Below are 14656 nucleotides of genomic sequence, written 5' to 3'. Positions count from 1 at the left end.
AGTATTAGCAACAAAATAGATGAATTAATAGCGCAGATAGAAATTAATAGGTGTGATCTAATAGCCATTACAGAGACGTGGTTGCAAAGTGGCCAAGGTTGGGAACTAAATATTCCAGGATACATAACTTTTAGAAAAGATAGGAAAAATGGAAAAGGAGGAGATGTAGCCCTTATAATAAAGGATGGGATAAAGACAGTAGAGCGAAAGGATCTTAACTCGGAAAAGTAAAAAGTAGAATCAGTTTGGGTGGAGCTAAGAAACAGCAAGGGGCAGAAAACATTAGTGGGAGTTTTTTATAGGCCCCCAAAAAGTAGTTGTAATATAGGGCAGAGTATAAATCAGGAAATTAGAGGCACATGTAAGAAGGGTAATACAGTAATCATGGGGGACTTTAATCTACATATAAACTGGGCAAACCAAATTTGCAGTAATAGTGTGGAGGGCGAATTCATGGAATGTATACAAGGTAGTTTTCTAGATCAGTATGTTGAGGAACCAACTAGGAAACAGGCTATTTTAGATCTAGTATTGTGCAATGAGAAAGGGTTAATTAATAATCTTGTAGTAAAGGGGCCTTTAGGGAAGAGTGACCATAATATGATAGAATTTTATACTGAGTTTGAAAGTGATTTAGTTAAATCTGAAACTAGGGTCTTAAATCTAAACAAAGCAAACTACGTAGGTATGAGGGGCGAGTTGGCTAAGGTAGATTGGGAAACTACATTAAAAGGTATGACAGTAGACAAGCAATGGCTAGCATTTAAAGAATTAATACATAATTTACAACAAATATACATTCCTTTCCGGCACAAATACCCCACAGGAAAAGTGGTCCAACCATGGCTAACAAGAGAAGTTAAAGATAATATTAGATTAAAGGAAGAGGCTTATAATGTTGTGAAAAAGAGTAGCAAGTCCGAGGATTAGGAGGATTTTAGAATTCAGCAAAGAAGGACCAAGAAATTGATAAAGAAAGGGAAAATAGAATATGAGAGTAAACTAGTTAGAGACATAAAAATAGACTGTAAAAACTTCTATAGGTATGTAAAATGAAAAGATTAGCAAAAGTAAATGTGGGTCCCTTACAGGCTGAGTCAGGAAAAATTATAACGGGAAATAAGGAAATGGCTGAAAAATTAAACAAATACTTTGGGCTCGATTTTGCCATTGGGGTCGGGCTGGGGCGTGTCAGGTGGTTTTTGTGTCAGGACCCCGACTCTGATGTGAAGTGGGAAAAAAGTGTGATTTTCCCCTAATTGGGCACTTGATTTCCAGTGTGTGGGAACCCTTGGCCCAATTAGTCTTTCCATCCTGAAAGTCGCCTCTGATGATGTCATCAGTGCTGCTGGATTTAAGGCCTGCAAGCAGCCTTGCTCCTTCTGGAGACTGGAACGCTTTGAACATTGTATGAAGGACTTCATTTACCGACCATGTCCACCAGCAAGCAAAAGTGTGCACCTCGCTTTGATGAGCCCTTCCTCCAAGCTCTGGTGCAGGGAGCAAGATCTAACAAGGAGGTGCTCTTCCCTTCCTCGGGGAGAAAAAAGCCACACCAGCAGACTAAAGCTGTGTGGCTGCAAGTGGCCCAGGAGGTCAACTCCATCTCTATGTGCCGCAGAACCTGGCTGCAGTGCAGGAAGAGGTTTCATGACCTTCTCCGCACAGGAAAAGTGAGTATGACTTTCCCATCACCCTCAATCTGATCCCCATTGCCTCTCCTCACCAGCACTCTGCTTTGCTAACCTCTTCCTCCGCATCCCACTTGACACTTACATCCCTGCACCCTTACCCATTCCCACTCTCTCTATGGTCACATTCACTTAACTATTCGACCATGCAGCCCTCACACTCCCTATCACTGTGATGCAATGGCAACAACTTACAACACACAGGGAGGGCCCTTTGTCTCCTTCTAAGCATCTATGCTATGGAATCTCTACACTCACTCCTTCATTCTCACTCAAACTCCACTTGTGTCCCTCATTGCAGGAAAAGAAAGCCCACAATAAGAGGGAAAGCGCGAGGACAGGAGAAGGGCCACCTTCAGTAGCCCAGCTCACCAATTCGGAGGAAGCGGCCCTGGAAATTGCCGGGATCGAGGAGGATTCCTAAGTGGGGGACGGACAGGCAGGCGCATCACAGCAAGCTGGGGACAGAATAGTTTGGCATCTCTCTCATTGACATTGCATGAGTCACTGATAATGAATCTGATGCTCTAACAGATTGACTTATGATTCAATGTGCATGTAACCTTGACCTCACATCTCTAACTCTTTCCTTTACTCCCCCACAGGACCATCGACAGCCCCCGTCCTCACTGTCCAGGAGGAAGAACCTGAGCTTCCAGACTCCTCAGAGGAAGCTGCAACCTCTGAGGCGCTGCGTCAACAGAATTAAGCGCACACATCACCAGCGCAGACATGCCCATCTTGGTGGGACCTTCGGGACATAGAGTAGAGTTGTCACCTGGTGTATCACACCTCACAAGTGAGCATCAGCAGATGGTGGAGACAGGGACAGCAGTGGAGAATCCTCATCGGAGGGCGCAGGACGGTCCCAGCTTGGCTCCGCTGCATGTTGACCCTGTGCCTCCAGGTCCATCCAGAAGGAAAGTGCTGTGGAACTCCAGGAACAGGTGCAGGAGTCTCTGGCAGGTTTTGTCTCCAGGGTCACTGCGAGTGTGGAGCAAATGGAGGAGTCCATCGCTAACATGAGCAGAGCCTTTGTGGAGGCATTGGCGCATGAACGCATCACCACGGAAAGGATGGCAACCTCCATGGAAAGAATGGCTACCTCCATGGTAAGGCTGGCTACCGTAGAGGAGAGGATGGCTACGGTAGAGGAGAGGATGGGTACGTCCATGGAGGAGCTTAGTCGCCAGGGCATTGAAAACATGGTAATTGTTCAGACTAGGCTGACATCTCTTGAGGAGCGATGGTCAGCTATTGAGCAAACAAACCAGACCTTCATGCAAGTCCTCTGAAGTAGGACTTCCAGTGCAGAAATGGGTCCTCATGGCCCCCCTGCAGTGCAGCAAGGTGCTGTCCAGCCACTTGCTAGCTCTGAAGTGGGGCTGACCCATGAGAGGGATGTTGGTGGCATACAACAAGGAAGTGGGGGCTCCTCTCCAAGCACTCACACGACCATGCCACTGCAGAGCCCTTGGTCAGGGCCCCACCAGAGTCCCCACCCAACTGAGATCGGCGTCTCAACCCCTGCACAACCGCAGGAGCAGCAGACTGTTGCCGAGCCCTCACAGGCTCGCAACCCCAGAGGACGCCCACCAAAGGTGTTGAGACAGGAGCAGCAAGAAAGGGAGCAGGGGGCCTCCACATCTGCTGAAGCCACAGGGGAAGCACCATGTAGGAGCATGCCTAAGAGGAAGAGAATGCACAAGTAGTCACAAGGGTAGTCACTTGGGTGTAATGTGTTTATTTTTAAAATGCCATCAGTTGCTTATTGTCATAAAAAATTCTGATGGCAAACTGTTGCAGTTGTGGCATGTCATTTCGCAAATGGGACTTCCACATTGAGGGCTTAGGGCGAATTGCAATTATCAGTATGGTGGTCAGAGTGATAGGAATCTGCAGGTTCTTGGTCACTGTCGATGATCTGATAAGAAGGTGCGAGGCCAAAGTGTTTGATTGTGCAGGCTAAGTAAATCTGGCCAAGATGAGTGTGCTCCTTGCATCCCGGGCAGCAATGTGGTCGCGCGCTGGCACCTTCTGGCCTGTGCAGCTTCAGGTGGGTGAGCAGCAGCTTGGCGCTCCTGTTGTTGCAGCTGCTGTTGGTGGTACTGTTGTTCATGGTTCTGCTGCTGCCACGGCTGGTCTTCGTCCGAGTCTGATGTCCAGGAAAAAAATAATTAAATGTTTCCCATGCTTCTGGTATATGCCTCAGTTGAGGAAGCGCTCAGTCAAGGTGGCGAGAGGGGTTTCCCAGGAGGTCACACTGGAGATGGGTGTCAGGCTCCAAACTTCCACAACAATGGGTATGCCTGCTAAAAGTTCCCCCAGACCTGAGATAACAAAGTTCTGCCACCTGCAAATGATGATTGGCGAAAATTCCTTTTTAATGGTGGAGCTGCAGCTGTTAGTAAGCAGTCCACTTGTAAGGCCGCCAGGATTCACTGGCGTGTTCCAGAGGAGACGTGCAGGACATGGGAAAAGTGGTAAAATCAGAAAGGCCTCTCAAAATGGGATTATAGAGGCAATTAAATGGTTGTTAAGTGCCTTAAGGGCCTATCCCGCCTCTTGGAGGCGGGATGGAAACGGGGTCAGAAAACACGCATTTGGGAAAATTGCTCGGAGGCGGGATGAAGGCGGGATCGGGCCCACCCGCCATGTTTTGCGATTTTACCACCTCGCATGCCTCCAATCCTGCATCCTCGGGCCTGGCAAAATCGAGCCCTTTGTGTCTGTCTTCACGGAAGAAGATGCAAAATACCTCCCAGAAATAATGGAGAACCAAGGGTCTAGCGAGAATGAGGAACTGAAAGAAATTAGTATTCGTAAAAAAATAGTACTGGAGAAATTAATGGGACTGAAAGCCAGTAAATCCCCTGGACCGGATGGCCTACATTATAGGTTTTTGAAAGAGGTGCCTATAGAGATAATGGATGCATTGGTTGTCATCTTCCAAAATTCCATAGATTCTAGAATGGTTCCTGTGGATTGGAAGGTAGCAAATGTAACCCCACTATTTAAGAAAAGTGGGAAAGAGAAAATGGGGAACTACAGACCAGTTAGCCTGACATCAGTAGTAGGGAAAATGCTAGAATCTATTATTAAGGGCGTGGTATCAGGGCACTTAGAAAATAAAAATAGGATTGGGCAGTCAACACGGATTTATGAAAGGGAAATCATGTTTGACAAAGAGAGTTTTTTGAGGTTGTAACTGGTAGAATAGATAAGGGGGGACCAGTGGATGTGGTGTATTTGGAATTTCAGAAGGCATTCGATAAGGTGCCACACAAGAGGTTATTAAACAAATTAGGGCTCATGTGATTGGGGGTAATGTACTAGCATAGATTGAGGATTGGTTAATGGACAGAAAACAGAGAGTAGGAACAAATGGGTCATTTTCAGGTTGGCAGGCTGTAACTAATGGGGTACTGCAAGGATCAGTGCTTGGGCCTCAGCTATTCACAATCTACATCAATGATTTGGATGAGGGGACAAAATGTAATATATCCAAGTTTGCTGATGATACAAAGCTAAGTGGGAATGTAAGTTGTGAGGCGAATGCAAAGAGGCTTCAAGGGGATAGAGACAAGCTAAGTGAGTGGGCAAGAACATGGCAAATGGAATATAATGTGGAGAAATGTGAAGTTATCCACTTTGGTAGGAAAATGGAAAAGCAGTGTATTTTTTAAATGGTGAGAGATTGGGAAATGTTGGTATTCAGAAGGACCTGAGTGTTCTTGTACACAAATCACTGAAAGTTAACAGGCAGGCACAGCAAGCAATTAGGAAAACAAATGGTATGTTGGCCTTTATTATAAGAGGATTTGAGTATAAGAGTAAAGACGTCTTACTGTAATTATATAGGGCCCTGGTGAGACCACACCCTGGAGTATTGTGTACAGTTTTGGTCTCCTTACCTAAGGAAGGATATACTTGCCATAGAGGGAGTGCAACTTAAGCTCATCAGACTGGTTCCTGGGATGGGGGGATTGTCCTATGAGGAGAGATTGAGTAGACTAGGCCTATATTCTCTAGAGTTTAGAAGAATGAGAGGTGATCTCATTGAAACATACAAAATTCTTACAGGGCTTGACAGGGCAGATGCAGGGAGGATGTTTCCCCTGGCTGGGGAGTCTAGAACCGGCGGTCACAGTCTCAGAATAAGGGGTCAGTCATTTAGGACTGAGATGAGCAGAAATTTCTTCACTCAGAGGGTGGTGAATTCTTTGGAATTCTCTACCCCAGAGGACTGTGGAGGCTCAGTCGTTGAGTATATTCAAGACAGAGATCAATATATTTTTGGATACTAAGGGAATCGAGGGATATGGGGATAGTGCGGGAAGGTGGAGTTGAGGTAGAACATCAGCCATGATCTTATTGAATGGAGGCACAGGCTTGAGGGGCTGAATGGCCTACTCCTGCTCCTATTTCTTATGTTATCAGCATTAAATAACAAAATGGAGGTTGCCTTTTAAAAGTACAAGTAGTCATTTAGGGAAGCCTATCTAAAGAATCCAGTGTTTAAAAAACAACACTAAAAGTTGTCGGTGCGATAGCAAAATACTGCGGATGTTGGAAATCCGAAATAACAACAGAAAATGCTGGAAAAACTCAGCAGGTCAGGCAACATCCGTGGAGATAAATTTGAGTTGACGTTTCCGGTCGAACCCTTCTTCAAAACTGGAAAGAAAAGAAGATAGCGATCCCGTCGAAGAGAAGAGCAGAACTTCTTCAAGGTAGGCATTCCTAGAAGAGGTGTGGCAGTGAACCAAACACTAGTGCGATAGCAAAATACTGCGGATGTTGGAAATCCGAAATAACAACAGAAAATGCTGGAAAAACTCAGCAATCAGTGACCGGGAGATACCCCACTGAATACTGCAGCAGGAAGGAGGCACTGGGTGCAAAGGATTCAGACACAATGTACCCTGATTTTCAAAGTTTTGCTTTCAAAGTATAATAGTTATAGGTTGCCAATGTCTGAGGTCGGCAAAGGAATATACTAGTTCTCATCAGAGTATCCCTCTTCTGTTTGCAGTTTGGCACCGTTTTCCTGTTTCCCACTGGTTTAAAAAAAGAACAGATGAAAAACTCCAAACTTCATCTTTATGTAAAGTTTTTTTTTGCTTAGTTAAATGTAATTGTTTCAATGATTCAGCCTCCTGTTCCCATCACAAGCCCAACAATGTATTTTTGCACTACACCAAGATTAGTTTTGAGAAAAATTGGCCAGCTGTGTAATAATGCACTTCGCTGTGGAATGGCAGCGTATTGGGTTGAGGCCAGTATTCTCCTCACGTAGGGATAGATCTTCCACAGGGGTCCTCCTGATTGCCGCTTACGGCGTTTCTGCCAATCTTCTGACAAAGCTAAGGCAGGGGATCGCGAGAACCCTTGCGGGAATTCGAGCTGAGCTAGATCCCAATCCAGTCGGGATTTGTCAGGCGGAATACCCAGTGTGGGAATGTCACTTTTCTACAGCGAGAAGCTGAGAGTGAATCACTACTCATGGGCATTTCTTACCAGCTGCTTTCAGTAGTAGCAAATTGTATCTCATGGGACAGGAGGGGTTGAGCTTAACTGGGGGCAGCAATAACTAAAAAGGTAGGAGTTATTTTAAAATAATTTAGAAAGTCAGGCCACTTATGGAAATGGGTGCTTCCTACAATCTTTAACTTTCCACAGAATAATATAGCACTAAAATTGTGAGACCGCAGTCCTATTGCAAAATCTCGCTTGACAGGAGCGCAGATCAGAATATCAGCTGCAGATCGGTGCGGCCAGTTTGAAGCGCTTTTGATTTTCTGGAGCTCGGATTTTAGGGATTGCGTGTCCACAAAGTGGTATCTCCGCATCCCAGTACATTAATATACTAGCCAGGATTTTCCACTGAATTCCTCTTCTCCGCCAGCATAACTTGGCCAGAAGTGCGGCAGAAATCCCGTTTATGTCTAAACGAGGGGGGTAACTTTCAACTGCGACTGGGGTGTGGAAAACGGGCGGTATCTGATCATCTGCTCGTCATGCACCCTGCCCGAGAGTGAATGTTGTGTCCATTACCTGGAATTCAAGCCCATAGTTTTCCCTGCAGAATTCTCGCAACTTGGGGTACACATGCTCCTTCAGCGATTTTCTTTCTGCTTCTGTGTCTGAGGAAACAAGCATCAGAATGTCATGAGTTGTCCCATACCATTACATCAGAAAGAGAGGTCCTTCTTGCAGGAAAAAGCGCTGTGCACATCTCGGCCATTGACAACGGGGAAAACGGAAAGAAACCCTCCCGTTCCTCTGTTGGTGAAATCACACACAGGCAAACTGGATCACTCTTATCTTCATACATTTGATAAAGATGAAAAGACAACTGCGGATAATCTACAAGAGAATTTGAAATGTTCTATGTTTCAGTCTGTAAAAGAATGCGGGTCGAAATTTTGAAATCGTAACATCAACTTCCCCATCGGACCTATTTTGAACTTGGGGCAGGTGCCACACACCGAGACTGTCAATAGTTAGTGCATGCTCTTTATTTTCCTCAGCTTCCAAATTTCTATAGCTTAAAACAGACGCAGCATACAATCTCCCATTAACCTCTTCCCATTAACAGAAAGCTGTTGTTGTTTGCTTTGATGTTAGAACAAGATCAAATAAATTTCCTATATTTTCGCACCTACAACACCACCCATCAATTGTTCCTCAGTCCCAACTATCACATCCTGTTGTCATCATCTCGCTCTGACAAGAACCTAATCTCCTTGCTGGAAGGCAAGCAGTAAAATATATCTTAGCAAACAATAAAAGTATCTTGGGAGATGTATGATTCATTCATCTGTGGGCTTGCCTTGGTTCTGGGGTTTAAATTACTGCATTATACCTTTATAATAGATCCAGCACCCATTACTCTATAGAGGTAGTTTGATGAATTTGTGGTGTTTTTTTAATTGATAGAATATCATGGAAGGTGACTGTTGAAAAGCCGATAATATTTGAACAGTAAGGGCTCAACATTCGACCAGCATTTGTAGCCTGCACGCTCACACCAATCTACTCGTGAACAAGCAGTTCATCCTCCCAGCTCCTTTTCTAGGTTTTCCCAATTTCAATTTGATTTTAACTTTTTATTTAAAAAAATTGAAAGTTAACTGAAAGCTCAGTTTTCAAAACTTAAGTGACAATGAAAAAATGGCTAAAGAATAAATACAAAGAAAAATAAATGCCATAAACTGGAAACCCGAATTACATCATACGGAGAGTCTTTAGTCCAACCACCTGCTTAACAGTAAGAAAAAGTAGGAAACAAATGTGAGATCTGCATCACACACAATGACGAGCATGTAGCAGTGAGTTTAAGGCACTAATTGGATCGGAGTTTTGCTGATACTCAAATCGCTCCTGCTTCGCTCTTGTGATCATAAAGCTATTCATACTGTTTGATTCAATTCCAGCCTTGCCCCTCACTGCCAGCTATTTATTATCCAGTATTATGGTAGGACAGGGCACTGTGACCTGCTGAACAGCATACACTCAGTACAAGTGGTTGTGCAACTTATTCTCTCTCTTTGTATATTGGGCAGTTTGAAAAATTAGTGATAAAAATGTTTTACTAAATGTATTCTGTTAACTACTGAGAACACGGAAAACGCCCGAGATTTGTGCTGGGGTGGATACAAACATCAACCCTTTCTATGATTAAATCTATTCTGCAGTGACCCTACTGCATACATTCAGGTGATCATTAACTCTACTTTTAAACAGATATACACAATGCTTTTAAATGCATACACACAATGAGCCAGATTCCAGGTACTATTTGGGAATAATTTTCTTATTCAAAAGCTGTGTGAAGCTTTACAGCTTGCGGCCGTGTCAGCTGTAGCTCAGTGGGTAGCACTCTCGCCTCTGAGTCAGAAAGTTGTGGATTCAAGTCCCACTCCAGCGACTTGGGACACACTCAAGCTGACACTCCAGTGCAGTAGTGAGGGAGTGCTGCACTGTCAGATCTTTTATGTTATCCCCTGTGTTCTGGCCAATAGTTATCCCTCAATCAACATCACTAAAACAGATTATCTGGTCATTATCATATTGTGGGAGGTTGCTGCATTTCCTACATTACAACAGTGACTGTACTTCATTGGCTGGAAAGTGTTATGGGAAGTCCTGAGGTTGTGAAAGGCTCTATATAAATGCAAGGTTTTCTGCTTGAACACTTGAAATGATAAGAGAATGTTGAGGTGTGGCTGCAACATCTGTGTTCCTGGCTGACTTAACCTCCAGGAGGTTTCTCCAGTCAGGATCTTGCCGTATCTGTCTGCCTCCCCATATTAGCAAAAGAACAGAGGATAGTCAGACCTTCTGTCCTGCCCCACTGTTTAGATACATGATCAAGACTTGTTCAGGCCATTTTCCTCTCCTTCGACCTTGGCACAAAGCTTGTATACCTTTACTCGCCAGGGCATCACGAAGGTGTCCTTTATTCAATTAAATCTATCTCAGTATTCCACCCCCGAGATTCGTTTCCTCCACCACGCCTCTCACTTTGCTGTTCTCAATCTTCCTTTCTCCGATATCTACTTCCCCACATTCTGTTCTCAAATACTGTATGTTGCACCTCATCCTCACTTTTTTCACTCCATCTGTTTCTCCAGTCTTTGTTTTTGCAGCACTTTGACGCGTCTGTCCTGACAGTTCCTCTGTTGTTACACTGCTCATTATCTTTTTTTTAATCACCTTCCCCCTCTTTCACTGTTGTTGAACTATTTCTCTTAGCACTTCTTTCCCTTTCGGAGCCCCTTCTCTTTCTGTCTGCCTGCCTGACTTTCGCTACACATGACTTCTCCAAACTCCAGTGCTTTACTGCTGCGTGTAAATTGAAGCCTCATTTCAAAAACAGTCAGTATTCAGGACAAGCTCACCAATACTGGGGCTATACTAACTCATGAGGCCTGTGCAACAACAGATTAAAAAATATATAAATATTAATTATAAAAATTAAATAAGTAACTCTGCATAGTACTGCTTATTGAAAAATAACTCAGATTTTGGGTTAGTATCACTCAATGATTTCTACTGGGTAAGCCATTCCCACAATTTCTTTACTCCCTGTACATAGAAACATTTTTATATTTGTATATTATTGCCGGCTGGATCTGAGTTAGCTGAGGCTTGATTCTTATACAGCAGTGCCTGAACTGAGAGTTAAGGGTAACTTCAGTGATCTAGCGGGCAGCTGTGCTTGAGGGGAGTGTGAGTCAGAGAACTGGCGACAGCGTTGTAGCCCTCTCTCGGGCCTGCATTCCTATCAAGCGTGAGATCCGTGAATGTACCTTTTAAACTGAGAGCTATCAACAGCAGGGAAATATTTGGAATGAGAATTATGATCAAAAACAGATTGCAAACTCATTTAAACCACGGGGGTCTTTACCACTTGCAGTAAAGTATTGACTGGGCAGCGCACAGAGGGAAATTGGACAGGGAGGATTGCACACCCGTGAAAAGGCCTGCCTAAATTTCCACTATTGAGTTAAATGGATGGAAAATCAGGTGAGCTCCATTACGGGCAATAAAAGAAAATCAGCTGTTGCCTCCTGTTAACAAGCTTGGTGCTATATACACACCATAGCCTCTTGGTGCACCTGCGGCAGGAGACTCTGTACGTTTTCACATACTAAATGGAAATAAATTAAACATATCCAATTTAATTTATTAATTCAGGCAGATTAAAGCAAGCATTTGGAAATGTAAAGCCTGCTAATCACCTATTGAAGGGCAGATGCTCGATAAAGTTAACGTGGAACCCTAACCATGTCTCATGATTCCTGCTGAAATAATTATTTTGATGGCAAATTATTTAGTGTTTTTCCTCTTTAAGTTTCCAAGTATCGTGTATCGTTCCTCAGTCGAGATGGTGAGCATCTGCCCTCAGGCCTCTGGCAATGCCAATCTGTAGCCTGTCACTCGGAGATGCTTAATTGTGTCCTGGGTTGGCACTCAGCCACTTTGTTTCACTCTGGGGAGAAAGCACCGATCTGCTGTTTGATGACCCCAAACAACAGAGCTAAATCAGGAATGATGTGGAGGAATCCAGGGGATATCCTGTCTCCCTGCACTCTGCATCTTGGCAGTTCAATGTACTGCAACGGGGTACGGTAGCATAGTGGTTACGTTAGTGGCCTAGTAATCCAGAGACCTGGACTAATGATCCAGAGATGTGAGTTCAAATTCCACCACGGCAGCTGGGGAATTTAAATTCAGTTAATTAAATAAATCTGGAATAAAAAGCTAGTATCAGTAATGGTGATCATCAAACAATGATTACGGATTGTCGTAAAAACCCAGCTGGTTCACTAATGTCCTTTAGGGAAGAAAATTTGCCGTCCTTACCTAGTCTGGCATATATGTGACTCCAGACCCACAGCAATGTGGTTGACTCTTAACTGCCCTCTGAAATGCCCAAGCAAGCCACTCAGTTGTACAAAATCGCTACAAAAAACATTAAGAATAAAACCGGACAGACAACCGACCTAGGCACCAGCTTCGGACATGACAAAGGCATACCAGGGCCAGTCGTATCTGCAAAGTTCTCCTCACTAACATCAGCAGCCTTACAGTCAGGGGGAAGTGGTCCTGGGCGTCCTCAACATTGACTCTGGCACCCATGAAGTCTCATGGCTTCAGGTCAAGCATAGGCAAGGAAACCTCCTGCTCAATTACCACCTACCACCCTCCCTCAGCTGATGAATCAGAACACCACATGAAGAAGCACTGAGGGTAGCAAGGGCACAGAATGTACTCTAGGTGGGGGACTTCAATGTCCATCACCAAGAGTGGATTAAACATAAAAGATAGGAGCAGGAGATTCGGCCCCTTGAGCCTGTTCCACCATTTAATGAGCTCATGGCTGATCATCCAAATTCAGTACCCTGTCTCTGCTTTCTCCCCATATCCCTTGATCCCTTTAGCCTTAAGAAATATATCTAACTCCTTCTTGAATATATTTAATGAATTGGCCTCAACTGCCTTGTGTGGTAGAGAATTCCACAGGTTCACCACTCTCTGGGTGAAGAAATGCTTCCTCATCTCAGTCCTAAATGGCTTACCCATTATCCTTAGACTGTGACCCCTGGTTCTGGACTCCCCCGCCATCGGGAACATCTAGTCTGTCTAGTCCTGTTAGAATTTTATAAGTTTCAATGAGATCCCCTCTCATTCTTCTAAACTCTAGCGAATATAAGCCTAATCGACCCAATCTCTCCTCATACGTCATTCCTGTCATCCCAGGTATCAGTCTGGTGAATCTTTGCTGCACTCCTTCCATGGCAAGAACATCCGTCCTCAGATAAGGCGACCAAAACTGCACACAATACTCAAGGTGTGGTCTCACCAAGGCCCTGTACAATTGCAGCAAGACATCCTTGCTCCTGTACTCAAATCCTCTCGCTATGAAGGCCAACATACCATTTGCCTTCTTAACCGCCTGCTGCACCTGCATGCTTACCTTCAGCGACTGGTGCACAAGGACACCCAGGTCTTGTTGCACTTCTCCTTTTCCCGATCTATTGCCATTCAGATAATAATCTGTCTTCCTGTTTTTGCCACCAAAGTGGATAACCTCGCATTTATGCCACTTCAAGTGCATAACCAAGTATGTTTTAAATGTGATGAGGGTTTCTACCTCTACCATCCTTTTGGGCAGTGAGTTTCAGACCCCCACCACCCTCTTGGTTAAAAATGTTTTGCTCAATTCCCCTCTAATCCTTTTACCAATTACTTTAAATCTATGCCCCCTAGTTATTGACATCTCTGCTAAGGGAAATAGGTCCTTCCTATCCACTGTACCTAGGCCCCTTATAATTTTATACACCTAAATTAAATATCTCCTCAGCCTCCTTTGTTCCAAAGAAAATGCGTACCGTAGCTGCAGTGTGTACCATCTACAAGATGCACTGCAGCAACTCGCCAAGGCATCTTCGGCAGCACCTCCCAAACCCGCGACCTCTTCCACCTAGAAGGACAAGGCAGCAGGCGCATGGGAACAGCACCACCTCCAAGTTCCCCTCCAAGTCACACATCATCCTGACTTAGAAGTATATCGCTGATCCTTCATCGTCGCTGGGTCAAAATCCTGGAACTCCCTCCCGAATAGCACTGTGGGAGTACCATCACTACACGGACTGCAGCGGTTCAAGAAGGCAGCTCACCACCACCTTCTCAAGGGCAACTAGGGATGGGCAATAAATGCTGGCCTTGCCAGTGACGCCCAGATCCCATAAACGAATAAAAAAAATATTTAAAAAATGACAGGAGCAGCACCAGGTGTACCTAAAAACGAGGTGCCAACCTGAGGAAGCTGCAACACAGGACGACATGCATGCTAAACAGCGGAGGCAGCATGCTATAGACAGGGCTAAGCGATCCCAAAACCAAAGGATCAGATCAAAGCTCTGCAGTCCTGCCACATCCAGTCATGAATGGTGGTGGACAATTAAACAACTAACGGGAGGAGCATGAACATCCCCATCCTCAATGATGGCAGAGCCCAGCATGCGAGTGCAAAAGACAAGACTGAAGTGTTTGCAATCATCTTCAGCCAGAAGTGCCAAGTGGATGATCCATCTCGACCTCCTCAGTCAGTCTTCAGCCAATTTGATTCACTCCATGTGATATCAAGAAACGGCTGAACGGACTGGATACAGCAAAGCCCCGACAACATTCCTGCTGTCATGCTGAAGACTTGTGCTCCAGAACTAGCCGCCCCTCTAGCTAAGGTGTTTCAGTACGGCTACAAGTGCAGAGGAACAGAGGGACCTTGGAGTGTATGTCCACAGATCACTGAAGGTAGCAGGACAGGTAGATAAGGAGGTTTAGAAGGAATACAGGATACTATAATTTATTAGCCGAGGGACAGAATATAAGAGCAGGGAGGTTATGCTTGAACTGTATACAACACTAGTAAGACCACAACTAGAGTACTG

General features: G+C 44.7%; 1 protein-coding gene across 4 annotated transcripts in view; it reads right to left on the bottom strand.

The window, feature by feature from the left end:
- Positions 1–14656, bottom strand: part of nwd2 (NACHT and WD repeat domain containing 2) — a 230675-nt gene that overhangs the window by 94371 nt on the left and 121648 nt on the right. For all 4 annotated transcript variants that reach the window (XM_085968441.1, XM_085968432.1, XM_085968448.1 and 1 more), the window contains exon 3: positions 7749–7837. In XM_085968441.1, coding sequence (XP_085824567.1) covers positions 7749–7837 — 89 coding nt within the window. The remainder of the gene's footprint in view (positions 1–7748; positions 7838–14656) is intronic.

This window comes from Somniosus microcephalus, chromosome 2 (genome assembly GCF_052327205.1).
Source record: "Somniosus microcephalus isolate GS21.2 chromosome 2, FLI_Smic_1.0, whole genome shotgun sequence".
Taxonomy (NCBI): domain Eukaryota; kingdom Metazoa; phylum Chordata; class Chondrichthyes; order Squaliformes; family Somniosidae; genus Somniosus; species Somniosus microcephalus.
The sequence above is the reverse complement of the archived record's forward strand: the minus strand, read 5'-3'. Positions and strand labels throughout refer to the sequence as shown.